Source organism: Channa argus, chromosome 16 (genome assembly GCF_033026475.1).
Source record: "Channa argus isolate prfri chromosome 16, Channa argus male v1.0, whole genome shotgun sequence".
NCBI classification, from domain to species: domain Eukaryota; kingdom Metazoa; phylum Chordata; class Actinopteri; order Anabantiformes; family Channidae; genus Channa; species Channa argus.
The window spans coordinates 14,594,172-14,613,564 of NC_090212.1; the positions used below are offsets into that span (position 1 = coordinate 14,594,172).

General features: G+C 39.0%; 1 protein-coding gene across 2 annotated transcripts; it reads left to right on the plus strand.

The window, feature by feature from the left end:
* Window positions 1–1,211: 1,211 nt before the first annotated feature.
* Window positions 1,212–17,159, plus strand: fyna (FYN proto-oncogene, Src family tyrosine kinase a). 2 transcript variants are annotated; one of them, XM_067479279.1, is made up of 12 exons: window positions 1,212–1,423; window positions 7,915–8,171; window positions 10,058–10,154; window positions 10,549–10,647; window positions 10,850–10,953; window positions 11,344–11,493; window positions 11,640–11,804; window positions 12,372–12,551; window positions 12,875–12,951; window positions 13,457–13,610; window positions 14,811–14,942; window positions 15,597–17,159. In XM_067479279.1, the coding sequence occupies exons 2-12, from the start codon at window positions 7,925–7,927 to the stop codon at window positions 15,803–15,805; spliced, it is 1,614 nt and encodes a 537-aa protein (XP_067335380.1). In that variant the 5' UTR covers window positions 1,212–1,423; window positions 7,915–7,924; the 3' UTR covers window positions 15,806–17,159. The 2 variants fall into 2 exon arrangements, with proteins under 2 accessions (XP_067335380.1, XP_067335381.1); XM_067479280.1 differs by lacking the exon at window positions 1,212–1,423 and adding an exon at window positions 6,962–7,097.
* The last annotated feature ends 2,234 nt before the right edge of the window (window positions 17,160–19,393 follow it).

Here is a 19,393-nt window from a genome sequence, read left to right on the forward strand (position 1 = left end):
ACTGTGAGATGTGTATGTAAGTATCCTGCTTATATACAAACAGTGTTGGTCTTAAACAACAAACTACAGCTGGCAGGCCAGTCTATTCTGTCTAGGTTCTCTTTTTCACCATTTTCTTACATTGTACAGACAAAACAGTTGATAGTTGTTAGTTGCAGCCCTTTTCTGATATGCTACAAGTCATAGAGTGAAGTAGCAGAGTGTTGTGGTCATTATTGGTGGGGCTGTTAGTTTGATTCCTAACTTTAACAAGTCTTTGACAGTGATGTATGATAAACTCTCTTTACTGTATATGAATGAAAGAAATATTAAAAGAATTAATAATACCAATTTCATTCAAATACTTTAGGTAGCTTTTTGTAGGCTGACCAGTAATAACAGCTGGCAGTAATAACAGCTGCAAAACTGGTGGAATTATCCTACAAATGTAGGGGAGGTGTTAAGGGTAATGATTGTTTGTCCTTGAAGTTTCCCTCCCAGTGCCTGAATGTTGCACACTTTCTCCCAATGCCAGTTGACTATTTCCTGAAGGACGTTTTGGCCTAAGGAGTGTGACAAGTGTGTGTGCAACACAACACCTTCACAGGCTTTTAGGTAAAAAAAAGAAAGATCTCAGCCTGTTCATTTTAGCTGGACCAAAGCCTTTAACACAGGCCTAATAAGGCATAAAATAGCTGCATAAAACTAGACTGGAGTAACATATTAATAATAATTTTCTTTTGGCTCTAATTTGAAACGTTAGAGCCTAATTAAATGTCTATATATAAGGGGCTATAACTGTATTGCAGCTCTAAACTCTGCTTGCACAAAAACAGATTGCCTACCTTGCCCTGTCTTTCAGTCATTCTACAAATTGGGAGGTGTCCTGTTAGACATTGTAATCTCCGGTTGGCGGAAACCGGTGTCCATCAAATCTCATGGTCAGTTTCGATCCGCATCAGCCGTACGATGATACGCAGCATCTGCACCGAGACAACGGCATACGAACCGGAAATGATGCAGTTTCTTTGTCAAAATCAAACCACGAAAATCCTTTATTGTTCTATATTGTCGGTGGTCGTCGTAATCCTGCTAATACGGTTTTAGTGAGATTAGTATCTTTAAAATTTCCAAAATAACACCAGCGTGTTTGTTTTCACTTCCTTTGAATTTGGAAACAACAAATCGCGAAACAAGCACTTTATTTTAGAACCAACCTACCGGAAATAGCGTTTGCTATTGCTGTGACTTGACTCTAGTCGCCGTCGTCGTCATCTGTACTCACGGCGGCGACAGGAGCTCCCGAATCGGCAGGGACGGGTCTCCTGCCGCGATTTTCTTCCACTGCAAAGGAAAACCACTGGCAGAGAGTGGACACACAGCAGCGAATTTCTCCTCAAAAGTCCCTCTGGATTCTCCGATGGATTAATCTGGGTTTTCTGCGGTAAGTACGCCTTTTCACCCTATGTTGAATATCAATTGATGCGCCCGCCTTGTCCCCTCTTTTGGCAGTATTTGCGTTGTGGGCTGCGAAAGGAATTCATGAATTCGGGAGAGCCCAGAAGATAAATAACACATTGCGGGTCGCAGCAGTCAGGGCAGTCTGCGTTCATCGTGTGGATGCAGTTTCATGTATTTCACGGATAAGTTTCCCTCAACACGTAGAAGCAGAGAGTGGAAACGATCTCATAAATGTGGATGTCGTTTTGCAGTACAGTGATTGTGGAGAGGAGCTCCTGTGTTGCAGCAGCAGGGATGGATGCGCTGCAGAACAGAGCTGACCACTGAGGCCATACACACACACACACACACACACACACACACACACACATAATAAACACCCCAACGGCCTGCGGACGGTCTCCTATTGATTTACTCCCAAATAACTGCCATATGCTGTGAGTTAATTGCATTGCCACACTGCTAAATATTCAATTAATGCTATTCTAATCGGGTTATCTGGTGTGTCTGGAGGTGCAGCCATCCATCTTGTTGGCAAACACCGGAGATCATATACTCGCTCTGTGTGTGTGTGTGTGTGTGAGAGAGAGAGAGAGAGAGAGGTAGGAAACTAAAGCTTCAGATGTGCAGTAAGTTAGTTTAGTCTGCCCTTCTTCCGTGAATTACCGCACAATTGTTTTTAGTTGATATGTATTGAAGTTTGAATGAAAGCTCTTCCATAACCCAACAACTATGTAAGTTTCTCTCAGGTCCACTGTGGAGCAAATACCATCAGTCGTTATGGCATATGAGCTGCCACATGATGTATTTCACTTCCATGCTTTGTTTTGTTTAAAAAAATGTGTTTAATAGTTGTCTGCAATTAATTTTATTTTAGAGTTGAACTAAAGCAGCCACACATTTTGCAGCTTCAGCTCCTTACATGTGATAATTTGCTGTTAGCCTTGTGTTAACATCACTGTACACTGGAACTGCTTCATATTTATTCAATTAATTAAAGAATCACTTCATCATAAAATATCAGAAAGCAACAAACATCTGCATCCCAGAGGTCCACTTATCTTATTCATTTAATGTTTAATGGTGCAACCAAAAGCCAAAAAACCTGAAGATTCTAATTTTATATTGATATAAAACAGAGAACAGTAGCTGCTCACATTGGAAGACAACTTCTGGCATTATTGCTTAAAGAAAGGCTGCAGCTCTGCATGCAGCACTTATGTATCATGTGGCTCGTGTCACAGTTTGTACTTTCCATCAACCTAAGTGTTATTCACTTCTACCAAAAATCTTCCGACCCACATGGAAGCACTGCATCATTGTTTCCCCCCATTGGCACAAGATTTGGAAAGAATCAGTTAAACCCCCCAGTCCAGAGTGACAGGCACAGGCACCAAGGATCTACTGTTGTTTCTACCAAAAAAAGAAAAAAATGGAAAATGTTCATCTAAAGGCGCTCATCCCTGAATGGATGTTTACAATTACAATGGCATGACTCAACACACGCAACTGTGAACACCAAAACACAGTTGGGCTTAAACCCACATTCACATACTGTATGAAGCTCAGCTGTGGGTTTTATAAGCAGCTCTGTTCATTCAAGAATGCTTTAGAAGCTTTAACACTGCATTTTATTGTGTAGATAATCTTGTAACTGAGTGAAATGTGGCCATTGTCTTGTTGTTGAAACACTGAATGAACTCAGTTGTCCAACACAAGCAAATATTGTAACTATTCAGAGAATGCCACCCATAAGAAGGACATTGTAAGGGTTGCGGCAGATCCACTAAACGCAGCACTCAAATGTTGCATAACATGAAATGGGCCTTTTTGGGTCATTTCTTTGATAAACTGCAACAAGTTGTGTTTTGAAGTTGAATAAGGTCACTGTTTGAGGGAGGGGTGTGATAGGGTTGACCTTGTTTTGTAGCATGTCAGTTATCGAAGTGTAAAGGGCCCAAACTTGAAATTAAACAGGACTGTCTTGAAGTGCAAAATGGTTGTAGTGATGGATAGTGGCTGAAGCCATTTGTAAGTTCATTAAAGGGCATTAAAGGGCCTTTCTATGGCTTTATTTTAGTTCTTCCCTCAGACTTCCCTATATTCAAATATTTGTCTGCTTCTAGCTAAAAAGTTCCTCCATATGACATCACCTGGCGAAGTTTTTCATCATTGGGAGTTTACATGATGTCATCTGGAAGAGCTCTGGAAAAGCAGATTGACAATAATTACTATAGTGTGACATAATCTGAACTGAAGGTTCCACTGAGTGATGTCATCTGGAGGAGTTTTTCAGCCAGAAGTACAGAGATATTTTAATATAGGTAGGTCAAAGGGAAGTTTAATGCCATTCATTTACATGTAGTACCCAAATTAGAATCAAAAGAAGCAAGTTCAATATGTGTGTAAGCGTCCTTTAAGGTTAAAAAAAAGAAGAAACCATCACCAATAAATAGTAGCAGGTCAGCTTGTTAGCAACTGGATAGCGTATTCCCACTAGAACGGATGCAATTAGTCCATTTAATTAAAAAAGACGGAACGTTAAACAGCACCATCTTCCAGTTATTTCTCAATCAGAAATACTAAATATTCTCTGGTTTCAGCTTCTTGAATGTGAGGATTTTCTGTTTTGTCTTCGTCATTTGTTGTGGTGAACTTCATATTTCTGGAGACTGAAGGCCTCAGAACACAAGGCTTGTAAAGAATCCACTTAGGCCTCTGGGAAATTATAATGGCATTTAATTACATAATTTTTATTCTTGACATTTAATTGACCAAATGATTAATTGACCAATCTTGGAAAATACCACAATCGGCAGACAAATCAATAATGAAAATAATGGTTAGATGCACCTCTGGCTTCAACTGTATAAACTAAAACTGTATCAACACTTAACGCTTACGTCATATACATGATTTATTGTGTTAAATTAGGGCTTCAGCTACCAATTACGTTAATTAGCAAATAATCTTTAAATAATTTTAGCCCCAAATTTGAAATACCTTCCAGGAGCACAGACAGATTTTTGTATTCAGTTTCACTCCATTCACACAAAGGGGGTTCAGGACTGCACATTTGATTGTTTCTCAGGTCTTACGGATTTCATTCATAAGTTACATTGTGAGACCCTGACACGTCTGTCCTAATTCAGTGTATTGATCTTCCAGCTTCTCTATAAAGGGCTGAGTAGGTCATTATGGCTCCCAACACCGTGTGTGTTATTATAGATAATTAATATATGGGCCTGTACTGCATCAAAATACAGGCTTTTTTTGGGGGGGGGTAAATTCGTTTCCAGTTGAGCCCAGCAGTTGTGACTGATGAAGTAGCACTGACCCTGTCGTCTGTGTTCAGATAATATTGGCGTCCTCATCTTTCTTCATTCTTTATGGCCTGATGTGAGGAAGATCTCACAGCAACGTTGAGAAATTGCGTTCAGTCACAGATTTGGCCAGACTTCAAAGTCAGACTTCAGACTACATCTTGAACCAATCAAGATGAGGACATTTAATATGATAGCCATGTCTGGCCGTGTTTGTCTGTGAACATCAAGTCCTCCCACTCTTTCCCTTGTGTTTTTAACAGTTACAATGCAATACTACAACCCTGTCCCCAGTGGAACTTTCTTATCATGGCAGTACGGTCCTCATAGAGGCAAGCTGTTCATTTGGGTCTGAAAATAAGATGATGAGTTTTCTCACAGGCTGAGGTGGTCATGCGATACTCGTGCTGTGCTGGAGAAAGGAACAAGCCCTGAGGCTGGCATGCCCTCATCTGCTTTTTACAATACTTTTGGCTTTTTTAAAATCCTTTAGTTGATAGTTTCTAGCAAGGAGGTAGACAGGAAATGTGATGAGAGAGAGATGGGGGAGGGTGTGACATGCAGCAAAACTGGGGACCCTGCAATTATGTGCCATGCACTGTAACCACTCAGCTCTAGCATCTGCTGAAACCACTTGATCTAAACTTCTCGTCATCTCCTCCAAGGGCAGACTTTTTGATGTTCAACAAAGGCAGATTTTCATAGCACTCCTTCAGCAACGTCTGTCACAATGCAAAGGGCACAGACATGATTCATATGGAAATGATTTACAAAGCAAACACTGCATTAATAAAAAAAACATGTGTACATAGATAATAGAAGATGGCCTAGATTCTGTGCAGCAGAATGGTTACAGATATGTTAAAGCTATTGTAGTCCTTGGCCTTTTTACTACAAGAGGAGGAAGATTTTTATAATCCCCACAGGCAGCACAACAACATGAGATCTCTGCTCATTTACTCTGATCCCTCCAGGAGTGGAGGCAGTGCTATTTCAGTCTCTGCAGTTAAAGTAAAAAATATATTCACCGGCTAATAAAATGGTTGTATAGTATGTTGTCGTAGTCAATTCATTTAAAGCTGGGCTCTGTGGACTTCTATTCTTATCTTAACTTATGTGTACAGTAGATTTTGTTTTGTACTTAAAATATTCGCACACTGAAAAGTTAAATTATGGTAGATCTTTTCCCCATCTTTTAATTCTCTGGTTGTTATTTTTATTTTCTAAAGTGTTATGTTGGCTACACTTTTCTTGTGTCTGCACTTTTAGAAGAAAAATTGAATTTCTTTTGTAGGCCTAAAATGTTTCAATGTAGATTTTATAATAAATTCAATAAGATGGGAGATGTAAATATAAATCTCAAAGAAGATTATTTGATATCTGTAGGATTACCAGAGAAGCAACACTCCTTTTCCTCCTCCTCCTCCTCCTCCTCCCTCTGTGGTCTTTGGTCAGAGCTTATCCTGTAATGCCACTGCTGGGCTTGTTTCTTCTTCTGGGTATTTTATGGGCTTTTATTTTCAGTAATTAATCACTGTGATCTCCTGCTCTCTGCAGTGTCTCTCTTCTTCTGTTAGTTACAGTATGTATAGCAAATGCTGGATAGGAGTGGAGCACCTGAAAATGCTGGATTCCATATTTGGTAGAAATGCATTGTTTAGTATTTTCTCATCTTATGTACCTGTGCCCTGTGGGTAACACAGAGGTGGGTTTTATTTGTAACCTACATCTCTATGTACGTAGCAAAGTTGGACCATTAGTCCTGTTGACACTGAGACACTGTCTTTACTTAATTGCAGCCCGCAGCAAGTGACACATCTGTTTGCACTTTTTTTTCCTGATGCAGGCGTTTGGCTTTCTTTCCATTAAATGTAGAACAGGCCAGAAAGAATTTGGTCATGTACTGCATTGCTCCAGCTTTCCTCAAGACATGCCTCTGACAGGCTCCAGCTCATTTAGGCTGTAAACTAGTTTCCTAAGAAATGTCAAAAAATTATGATTGCAATTAATGATTATTTTCACTTTTGTTGAAGCTAACAATTATTTTTGATTGCTTTGTTGTTTGTAACATGGAATTCCAGTAAATACCAAAAAATGCTCATTATGAGCTCCAAGAGCCCCTGATGACAATTAAAATCTTTAAATCATTTTACTTTGCTCAGATGCTGCGTGAGACGCCACCTCTCAGTCGACCAGCTGTCCTGTGGTTGTGGCTTAAATGGAGTCTTTAGCTGGGGTCAGGAGAAGTGCGATAGTATCCTTTACCTCCGTCTGCTGCAGCTCTGCCTTTTGCCCCTAGCACCACCTCTCTCCATCATCAGTGACTGTAAACAAGTGTGTTTCTAATTAGCCACCTCCAACCAAAGCTGGCCACTAATGCTGATAAAAGAAAACAGTTCTGTCAGCGGTCTCTTCCTCTTCCCTGTTTTGCACTGGCTTCATGATCTTCCAGGGCTTAAAGGGGGACAGGATATGCCGAAATGTGCATTAGTTTAACTGCGTCTTTAAAGATGCTAAGGCTCTTTTTAATTGGCAAAGCAGATTGGCCTCATTCATTACAGAGACTGGTTTCACTTTGCTTTAGTGAGGTAAAAGGTTCATCAGTCCCCTCATGAGACTGTGTAAATCCTAAGAGTGGTTTGGTGTGAAGAGTCTCTCTGTGCTTTTTAATTCGGTGCTAAGACTCTATAGATGGCTGTGTGGCTCCTAGTAAAAGAAGCAAATATAAAGTGCATGCCAGCTTGTACATGGGAGTGAAATGTGGTCACGGAAATAATGACCAATAAGATGGAAAGGTAAACCATGATTTTAAAGAAAAAAGTCCTGTTTACTTGGTTTATGCCATGTTAATTAAGCTTCAAGTATTTCACATTAACATATGTGCGTGCACATATTTACAGCAGGCTTCACATTAGCCATACACTGCAGCTCTTTCACGTTAGGCTTCTGTTTAATTAGTAATGCAGTTTAAATCATCCTGTTTAATTTCAGCGCAATTGAAAGATTTTTCAGCAGGCTCTATGCAACTCTCAGAGGAGGCTCGGAAATAATGGAATATTGAATCATTATTTCCCCCGTGGAGACGGCTTTTGAGCTATTATTTCACCTAAATACTAATTTCATATCTGTCTCTCTTACCATGCTCGCACAGAGAGTAGAGAATGGGCTGTGTCCAATGTAAGGATAAAGAAGCAGCAAAACTCACGGATGAGCGGGAGACCAGCCTCTCACACAACTCCGGCTACCGGTATGGGTCTGACCCCACACCACAGCACTACCCCAGCTTTGGGGTCACCACTATCCCCAACTACAACAACTTCCACAGTGCCACCACACAGGGAGTGACCGTGTTTGGAGGAGTCCACACGTCCTCGCAGTCTGGGACACTTCGGTCACGAGGAGGAACAGGTGAGGTTAAATAAATGTTTTGGAGCACGATGGCTTTAAGATATAAGCAGGTACTTTTTTTATGCCTGACACAAAATCTCTGACGATGTGTACTAATGACAATATTTACTGGCATTATTTGTGAGATAATTGTTTGGCATTGTGGGAAACAAACAGTAAACGCAGTATAATTTGGTATTAATATAAATAAAGAGTTCCATTCTAATGCAATAATTGAGACCGACTCCTGACTTCTTTTGTTTTTCTAAAACTGAGTCTTTGGAAGATGACAGTCAACTAGCTGCAAATTAATTGAAAACACAGTGACCTAAATTATGGCTTTTGCTCTGCAAGGCACATCTGATGACCAGAAAGTTTAGACATTGTCCTGAAGAGTGCACAACTGTTTACAAGAAGTGAGTTTTACACTCTCTCATTTAGGATTTTTTAAGACACACACAGTATGATCAGCATCTTTTGCTTTGATGTCAACTACAAAGAGTCTAAGGTAGTTTCCAGCACAGACAAACACTTTGCATATGTGGAGTCAGCAGTACCAGCTTCTATGAATAAAAAATGATACCAGGGCGTGGCGTACATCAACATTTCTATCTAAGACTAAAAGAGAAACAGCTGAATCCAGTTTTGGTCACCAAAATTTGCGTTTTAGGGGAAACTAGGTTTACCTAGAAATGTTTAGGTCCTTTTTGCAATATTAGAGCTCATGATGTCCAGGGACAGTTAAGTTCAAATCAGAAAATTAAATAATTTTACAGTTTCATGTTTATTAAGAGTTACAGGTACTAAAGGGCCGTTACATATAACATCTTATGAATTTGGTCGGTCAATTTTAGACCTTAAATGTGTGATGCCCATTCCTAGAGCCGGTTTGTCTGATAAACAGCAAATTCAGATTTGGTATGCTAAAGGAGCCTTATGTGTTTATTAAACCTAAAATATTTTTCTTTGTAAAGTCGTGGTGGTAAACCTGACATATTTAAGTCCAGTATTCATGTTTGTTTTTAGCTGTTCTAATCTCTACCACCGCATAATGGAAAGATTTGACTTTGTAACTGCAGAAAGCCCCACTATATGTCTAATTACATTGGTTGTTGAACATTATGTTGAAGATATTCAACATAATGTTACAAATCAGCAAGTAACATTATATTGAATATATCTTATTTCATCCATAATTCTTCTCTGTAATAAAACATTGCCAAATGGTTATATTATATATATATATATATATATATAGCTCCGTGACCTTGTGTTTTTGCATTCATGCCATTAATGTGGAAATCTCCCACAAGCCTGCAAACAAAGCAAGTGTGGCAGAAGACCAAGTTTACACAAAGCGTTTGAGGAAGAAATAATTCTCCAATAAAACTTTTCTTTGTCATTTGGAAAAGATTTCGCCGCAGATCAGGTGTGAATCAAACATCCATGATTTGAAAGTTGTGTCAGAAAAACCAACAAACACCACCAATATAGGGAGGAGAATAAGGCAGATGCTGGACATAAAACAGTAACAAACTAATTTGGAGAAAAGTTTGGCTGAAACTTTAAGTAAAGAACATTGACTTAAACTATATCATGGTAATTATTGATATGAACCAACATTACATTATTATTAACAATCTATTTAGACTTGTTCTTGATATCCGGTATGTAAATACAGACAAGGAAAAAACATGAATATCATAAATTGCATTGATTTATGTAATGTTTGTCACATTAATAAAATAAAAAATGGGGGGGGGGGGAATGAAAAGGGCAGTAATTCTTATTGCCATTACATGAGCAAACCCCAACAATTAAACCACAATGACAAACCCGACATTTCATCCATACCATTCACCTCCACTAACTGTAACCACCACATGTCACTTTTTGTTTTACAACAGGAGTGACCCTGTTTGTGGCTCTTTATGACTATGAAGCCAGGACTGAAGATGACCTCAGCTTCAGGAAGGGGGAGCGGTTTCAGATCCTCAATAGCACGTAAGTGTGAAAACATCTGCATGACGGCACGAAGGGTGGCGGCTGTCATAAATGTCTGAATGCTGCATTTGGAAAGAAATGTTTCACAGGCAACAATGTGTCTACATGTAATAGACGTGACCTGGAATGTAAGGGTTAGCACTATACAAATAAAACGAGTCTTTTTAGAATCAGTAATAGCAATCAGATGACTTTTACAAAAAAACAAATGTAACCTCGTGATTTCTTTTTATGTGCTATCTACTGAGGTCTCAGAAATGTTTCAGCCAGCAAAACTGTGCGTTTGCTACATTTGCATCTTTACTTGTACAGATCTGCCTATTGCATAAACTGCTTTTGTTTTTATTCCAACCTGCCTCCATCCTCCATCTCTCTCGCGCTGTCCTCTCCTCAGTGAGGGAGACTGGTGGGAGGCTCGTTCTCTCACTACAGGTGGGACTGGTTACATTCCCAGCAATTACGTAGCTCCAGTGGACTCAATCCAAGCTGAAGAGTGAGTAAAACTTTTCAAAAGAACACCCACACACTTATGTGCAGTCTCAAAAGCATGGCAGCTTTATCAGTGGAGAACATATAAATAATTAAGAGCTCATCTTATTAACTTTTGTTAAATTTGGCCCAGTGGTATATACAATAAAATAAAAGATATTTAAAGAATTTCTCTCTAGTTTGATGGGTTTTTTTTTTTCCTGCAGCTGGTATTTTGGTAAATTAGGTCGAAAGGACGCAGAGAGGCAACTGCTCTCCAATGGCAACGCCAGAGGCACTTTCCTCATTCGTGAGAGTGAAACAACCAAAGGTACCCTCCCCACGCAACATAACATACGTAACAGACGGATGTGTTTGTAAATAAATAAAGATTTAGGAACAGTGCACATGAATAAGCAAGTATGGCATGAGAAGTGGCTTATTTATAGCAGACATTATGATGAATCACTTGAATCCAATTTAAAATTCAGTTTAATGTAATGTCAATAACTATGCAGTTGCTCCATATTCATTGTCCTAAATTGTTTGCACATCGTTGCGTCTCTATGTATGTATAATATATAAACGCACTAATAAAAACCTATCATACACTTACTTGTGTTTTATGGCGTCGCAGGAAAACCAGCACTGGTTAAATGATACCAGACATTTTCTTCAAGTCTGTCAGTTCTGCTCTTTATCATTGTTGTCTCTGTTCCAGGGGCCTACTCCCTCTCCATCCAGGACTGGGATGACATCAAGGGAGATCATGTCAAACACTACAAGATTCGTAAGCTGGACAGTGGAGGCTACTACATCACCACCAGGGCCCAATTTGAAACGCTGCAGCAGCTAGTACAGCACTACTCTGGTGAGACTCTTTGCTGTACTGGGGTGATATACGTAAAATTCTTGATTTGACGGATGCATATTGTTTTCTGTTCTGTTAAAACTGACAAAGAATCAAGGCATGTCTTCATACTTCTCTAATAAGCTCAAACTATATGGTCAATTCAGCCAGGGCTGCAGGGCTGTGCTGCCGCCTGATCGTGCCGTGCCACAAAGGCATGCCTCGCCTGACTGACCTGTCCGTCAAAACCAAAGACGTGTGGGAGATCCCACGAGAGTCACTGCAGCTCATTAAACGTCTCGGCAATGGCCAGTTCGGAGAGGTCTGGATGGGTGTGTATCTTCTTGGCGTAAACGAAGAATTGGACATCTGTTAGAAGTGTTGCAGAACATACTGTGTGTGTTGGATCATTCAAAACTAAAAGCCAGCTAACAGTGCCCACAGGGAGAAGAGTTTGTTTCTGTGATTTTTTTTTTTTTAAGGAATTTTGATTGTTGTGCTGTGACTCTACAGGGTCTCTGTCCATTTTTAAGTGTAGCAAAAATGTTTGAACTTGGTTTCTGATCTGATTCAAGATTCGAAAGATCTTTTTTTGAAGATTTAGATCTTTGTTTTCTTTTTTTAATTAAACCGTTTGGATCATTGTTTAAAAAGTGTAAAAACAATAGACTGGATTTTAAATTATTAAGTTATTAAGTTATTTGTAAAGCTTTTATTCAAACTATATTCATTTATTTCGTTTTTTTAAAATATATTTTATGGTGGTGTTAAACATCACTACACTTTACATTCATACTCCAGCATCTAAAAGCAAATATTGGTTTCCAGTTATTCTCTCTACTCTTTACTTAAATTAAGGAAGCACTTACAATCTATTAGTAACTATTACATTTGTGTAGGCACATGGAATGGCACCACCAAGGTAGCAGTGAAGACTCTGAAGCCTGGCACCATGTCGCCTGAGTCCTTCCTGGAGGAGGCTCAGATTATGAAGAAGCTCCGACACGACAAACTGGTGCAGCTCTATGCTGTGGTATCAGAAGAACCCATCTATATTGTCACTGAGTACATGAGCAAAGGTATATGCTGTTTTATTACATATGCATTTTTGCATGTTTACACAGTATAGTGTCCTATTTTACTGCATGGTGCTCAGTCCAATGTCAACATATATACCAATTTATTACAGTTCTCAAATAATACTTTTAGTGGAACAAGAGTGATTGTTATTACAGCAATAACTAACAAATACCATTATGAGCCAAGCATAACGTGTGGCAGAAATCCCAGAGTTGATGTCAGATTAACTACAGCATGCTGCTGCAGATTTGATCTGAATCCGAAAGACAAAAAATACAAAACGATACATAAGGCCTTAACTCATTTTTAAAATATTTTTCAGGGAGTTTGCTTGATTTCCTCAAGGATGGAGAAGGAAGAGGCCTCAAGCTGCCAAATCTAGTGGACATGGCAGCTCAGGTGTGCCACTGAATATAACCCAGAACTTGGGATTTGTTTACTAGAGGACGTGAAAAGAGCTAAATTGACCGAAATCATCTCCAGCTGTAACCCATTTATTCATTTAAGCTGTTGCACATTTACAGCCATTTCGATTTTTATGTTATGCCAGTTTTTTCACGATGCAGCTTCTCCCTTTATCACACTAAAATGGCAGTATTTAAAAGGTTTGAATGAATAAAAAACAACTCTGTGTAGCATATTGTTTTTTTACCAATCTGGCTGCACTGTGTTTGATCTATGCCAACACTAGATGGACGACAGCACTCTCTCACCACAGTTTGTACTTTATTCTAAAGCAGTGATTCATCACCAGTGTGGGTCGATAAGTAATCATACCTGACACTGGAGATTATTTCGGATAACATAGCTGTTGGTCTACTTAGAAATCTTAGCACTGATTTAATTACCTTGAAATTGTACAGTGATATGATGTTTACTGGAAAAAAATACCCCCATTTCCCAGGTGGCAGCAGGTATGGCTTACATTGAGAGAATGAACTACATCCACAGAGATCTGCGCTCCGCCAACATCCTAGTCGGAGATGGCCTGGTGTGTAAAATTGCTGACTTTGGTCTGGCCCGGCTCATCGAGGACAATGAATACACAGCAAGACAAGGTAGATGTATCGAATCGGATGGTGCAAGCTTTTTTAAATTCTTCACTTACATTTTATGACCTTTTGACCTTAAGTACTTGCTAATTCTGTGTAACTATTAAAACATAAAGGAGCATTTTACAACACCACTTAAAGTGATCCAAAGATTTTTGTCTGTACATCAATGAGTACATCACAAACAAGAACTGCTAAAAGCTAATCTGGCAAACTTTTTTTTTAATGGTGCCAATATGTAGTCTAAAAATAAAGGGCTGAAGGCCAGATGTGTCGACTGTTAATGTAAGTTTTGCTGGTGCTTGGTGTAATGTTAAATGTTAAATATTAAATAGGAACAAGTGGAATATCTCTAAATAGGAACAGGTGCGTTGAGTGTTTTCATTTAGTCACAAATCTCCACAACTGCAAGCTACAGTTTAAGGGGACCGCTGAATTTATTGGCCTGGAAATGTATTTTTTAGTAGACATTGCTAGAAAGACAATAACTTGTGATTTATAAATGTATCCGATATCTGATGTATACTCTTTGTTCCCAAATTAAGCACCTTCCATAAACCTCATCATCAACGGAAAGAATTCCCCGACGCACAGATGATTTCTTCCATTTAGTTAATTCCAAGACCTTTACCCAGATGTGTGCACACACACACACTTTACACATACACAGCTTTTCAGAAGAAATGAGCAGGAATTTGACCCAGTGACACCAGTGGAAAACAGGAGTACTTATGGTTACACCATGGCAACAGAGACAACAGAATATTACATTTACACAATAGGCACAGTGAATAGTTAGGATCTGCTTGTGTGCGCCTGTGTGTGTGTGTGTGTGTGTGTGTGTGTGTTGTTGGAAGAAATCATTCAAACGTTGTTCTGGCTGGTCTGTGAGGACAGATGTCAGCTAAGAGAGGAGGACTTCCAGACTCTGTTAGTCACTCTGTCAACACATTCAATCACTCATTTGTAAGTCATTTTGATGTTTACTTGTTAGACCTGGATCTAGTGCAAGTTGAGATGGAGAGATAATGGATTTGTTCTGTTTTTTCCCTGGGGGGATGTTATCATCATCATCCTCATGTTTCTGCACTAATGAAATCAGTACAGAGAAGAATGACCTACTTCTCCTGGGTTGTCCCGTTATTTCCCTCTGTATTTCTGCTGTAATTTGTAAAAACTACAATGTCATTTCTGAAATTCTATTAGGCGCAAAGTTTCCAATAAAGTGGACTGCTCCTGAGGCTGCTCTCTACGGGAAATTCACCATCAAGTCGGATGTGTGGTCATTTGGCATTCTGTTGACAGAGCTGGTGACCAAGGGCAGGGTGCCCTATCCAGGTGAGTGTGTTCCACTCCTTGGATTATGTAATCACTTCTCATTTCCAGTTGGGTGGGTATGTGTGTGTGTGTGTGTCTGAACCTAGAGAAATGCCACTCATGGCTCTGCATGCTAAGAAAAGAGCAGCATGTTGAATAATATACATCACACTGTGAATTATGCAGGGAAACATTCCCAGTTCATTTGTGAACATGTGAAACCTTTCTCTACCCCCGTTCATCTGGCATACACATTTTGGCATTATATTATTATTAATATTATATATTATTATTTAGCTATTTAAGCATCCAGAGGTCCGTTCTAACTAAAGAACAGAAAAAAAGGCTGAAATGCTGGAGAACGCTCCACCCTGAAGAATTTTGTAAAACTACCAGCTTGGGTTGAAAGTGATTAGCTTATTTAAATGCACTCACGGGTTTAAGCATCTTGGTTTTTTTTTGTTTTTTTTTGGCCTTTCGGCTTATCCTGTGAGCTCAGGGTCATCACAGCGGATAATTTTTCCACTGCTGCCCCATCAAATGGCTTTAAATTGAATGCCCTGGCGCACTCACACAGCAGTAACCATCACCAGTAAAAACCAGTAAAAACTTTGAGGTTGTTTTTGAAAAGCTGAGCTTTCACCTGCATGTGCCTTTGCTTCTCCACCTCTCCAGGCATGAATAATCGCGAAGTGCTTGAGCAGGTGGAGCGAGGTTACCGGATGCCGTGCCCGCAGGACTGCCCCTCGTCCCTGCACGAGCTGATGGTGCAGTGCTGGAAGAAAGACCCTGAAGAGAGGCCCACCTTCGAGTACCTGCAGGCCTTTTTGGAGGACTACTTCACTGCCACTGAACCTCAGTACCAGCCGGGGGATAATCTCTGAGCACCTCTGACTTAAAGCTTGCTCCATTTAACTGGCTTTCCACCAGAGGGAGCCAAATCTCTCATCCTGTGACTATAATGATCTTGAAGGCTCATCGACTGACTTCTTAACTTCCAAGCTTCATACACACAGGGACGGACGGCTGCTCTGTCAGCAAACTGACTATCAAATCAGAGGGTGTTTTAAAGGAGGGAGGAAGGGTTTGAATTGTCTGAAGTGTTACAATTGACTGCCATGGATAAACAAGTTGTGTAACTTGTATGTAGTGTAAATATAAATTGCTTGTTTACTTATCTTTTTTGTTTGTTTGTCTCTTTTATTTTATATTACTTTTGATATTTCTGAAACGTGGATTTTTTTTAATCCAGGGTCAAAGTTATTTCAGATGTATGGCACTTAGAGAGATGTGTGAGGCTCACAGTTGGTAACAAATCGTGACATAAGTGTAAAAATGGTCATAGTTAGAAATCATGGACTGAGATGTCTCAGAAATTTTTCTGGGAGTCCATTTACCTTTTTTTACAAGGTTAATATAGCGATACTCCTCTTCTCTTCTCAAGGAACTTAGATGTACTATAACACCTGTTCTTGCCTTTTTATGTTTAGTAATATTCTTATAATGTAAGAGAATGCCTTCATGCTTATTGCCCACTAACTAGTGCATCATGGACTTCTCTACTCAAACGCGTATGGCATCTGCATTCATCGTATTTCAGCTACAGCCAATGATTTTAAGATCGTCTTAAACTAACTTTTAGTTAAGCTTCTTTTAGTTGACAAGAGGCCTGACTTCCTCTTTCTACTGCAACCATTGTTCAGCTGACGACTTATTATACTGATGATATTTTAAAATGTATGTTGCATTTTTGTTTGGCAGCAGGCTGTGTAAGAATTCTGCATTGTCTTTTTGCTTCAGCAGCCAAACAAACAAGCCCCTTCCATGTTGGGAATGAAGGACCTGTTCTTGTCCCTATATAATGTGTATTGGGAAATAACGTTGTTTTCTGAGACCAAAAATGTTAATTTCTTTTAATAATTTGCTCAGCATTTCAGCCAGTTGTTAACATGTTTACATGTTGTTAACGTTTTTGTTAGTTTCTTCCCTGGAAAACTCCAGCTCTGGATGGTATTTTGTCGACCTCAAGTATCAGACTTCTCTCCATAAGTGAGAAGGTGCATTCCAGGAGAGTACACCGTTTCTGTGTGTATTTATTTTGGTGGAAAAGTAAGGAAAGACTACATTTTGTATTACTGTAGTTCTATAGACAACTGTTTTGGTCTCTCTCCCATTATTTATTGTTTCTGTCTATTTCTTGTACACATCTCATTTTGAAATAAACAACCTATCCATTGATGTTTTTTTTGTGATTTACAAACAATTATCAACATTGGTCAGAAAGTGATTTTTATGATTTCTTTTTCTGTTTCTTAAGCAAGCAGACGGCACCGCAGGCTTCGTGGTTTTCAGCACTAAAGGAAAATTGACAGTCAAATCTTTTCACTGTTGTATAAATACATGTAGCTGAAAAAGTGTCTGTGGGGTGATTAAGTCATTTTGGCTTCCCCTCAGGCTGAACTTCACAAAAAGACAACATGACTGAACTCAGAAAGTATGCAAATCACATTGTAGATGTGCTGTCTGCACTGTCTGCACATAATATGTTAACTTTCCATAATTATTTTAATATGAATATGAATATATATATACACACACACAGTTGGGTGCACATGTTTTTTCATCAACACAATAATGCACCTTCAGCTAGTACAAATATTAATCAGAAATCAATGTTAATTTTAAATAAATTTATAGAGGGGAATGCAAACTTTTGCTCTGATATAATTTTTATTATTTTAAAGTATTTTAGTATAGCTTTTTACACATACTATACAGTTCTTGAGAAAAATTAATGATGTAATGATTACATTTGTACTGGCTGAATGTGCAATAAATATAATGTTTTGTCCATTAAAATGTTTTTCATCTCTCTTTCTCTCGCTCTATATATAGATATATATGTCTATAAATTGATATAGATATACACCCTGCAGTTAAGGTACATATACATACACACACAATCAACAGTGTTACCCTGCTCAGCTCAACTTTCCTGGGCGAGCTGGCTGAGCACTACACTACCAACACTACATACTTGGATATGATTGGATGCAGCAGAAACAGGGAAAATTTGCATATAGCAGACTGTGACACACACAAGCCTCTGCACCCAAAGCAGTGAAAAGAATTCAGCTGACAACAGGTAGGCAATTCTTACCCCCCAGCCAACATGGTATGTGCCAAATACGAAATGTGATTTGTTTATATAAATGCAAGCACGTGGAGTAATTTTTGACAGTCATCCTTACAGATTGCGCATGACAATTATTATAAACTAATTCTGTTTTTATTCATTCTTCTCTCTGTTACTTGCAATGAAAAAATCTTGAAAAGTACCTGAATTAAATTCCAAAGCCATACCAACCTTTTGCATCTACACAGATTATCATCAAAGCTCACACAAAGGTGGACAAGTGAAATAAGAGTTTAGGAGTCAGCCAGCTCATGTGGCACAGGATGTAGAGCTGAGCCCAGAGCACAGTGAGCCAGATGATAGAGGAGTGACTGCCGAAATGATGCATAACCATCATTAATCATCTGATGGCTGTAACACAAAATCCTGCAAAGACCAGACAAAGCAACAGAGGAGAAGACTGTTGCTATTGATGCTGTGGACTTACTGACAGCAGACACAGTTAGGTGTCTAATTGAGGAAAAACATTGTGAGAAATTCAAACAACTAAATATACAGTAATTTGGATGAGTTATGAGGATAACGCTGACATAAATAATCAAATTTTCAACCCTCAGAGAGGAGAACAAATACAATTACCAGCATCAGAATGAGGCAAGGAACTTGACCCACCTTTGCCACTGAGATCTGATGAAGTTAACACAACAGTCACATTTGTCTTCCTCTACCACTACATGCACAACTAGGGTGAGGAAAAATGTTGTTTTTTGCTGGGTTGTTTTTTGCAGTGCATAACACAAACACATGGAAGATAAATCTGTATAAATACCGCATAATTACTGCAGGCCTGTACATTTTAAGACTGATAAAATAACCAGATAATGTATATTGTTTCACACATGTACATATGTGTAGTACTGTACAGACAGAAATGGCATTACACAAACAACAACAAAACAACGAAATGTGTGTATGCTGTAATGAATAGTTATTGATGACTTAACTGAGTATTGTGAGTTTTAAATTGCAAATACATTAAAAGTCACAAATAACAGATGTATGAACATTAAAGTTTGCCATTGCATTCTTATTATGAAACTAAGTTTCAGGTTTTACTTGTCATTTTGCTCTTTGACTTTTAGAAATAGTTTTTCATGAGAAAACGTACTTAGTTGTGCACAGACTACCAACTTGAGAATTGTGCTGTCTCATAAATATATTCACACACTCTGGATTTTAGTTATTATCAGTCTGCAGAAGATGGGCAGCACCACCTTTATCCTGTCAGCAGTCACCACTCTGCACACTGCCAGCATGTTCAACACTGGGTTCACCC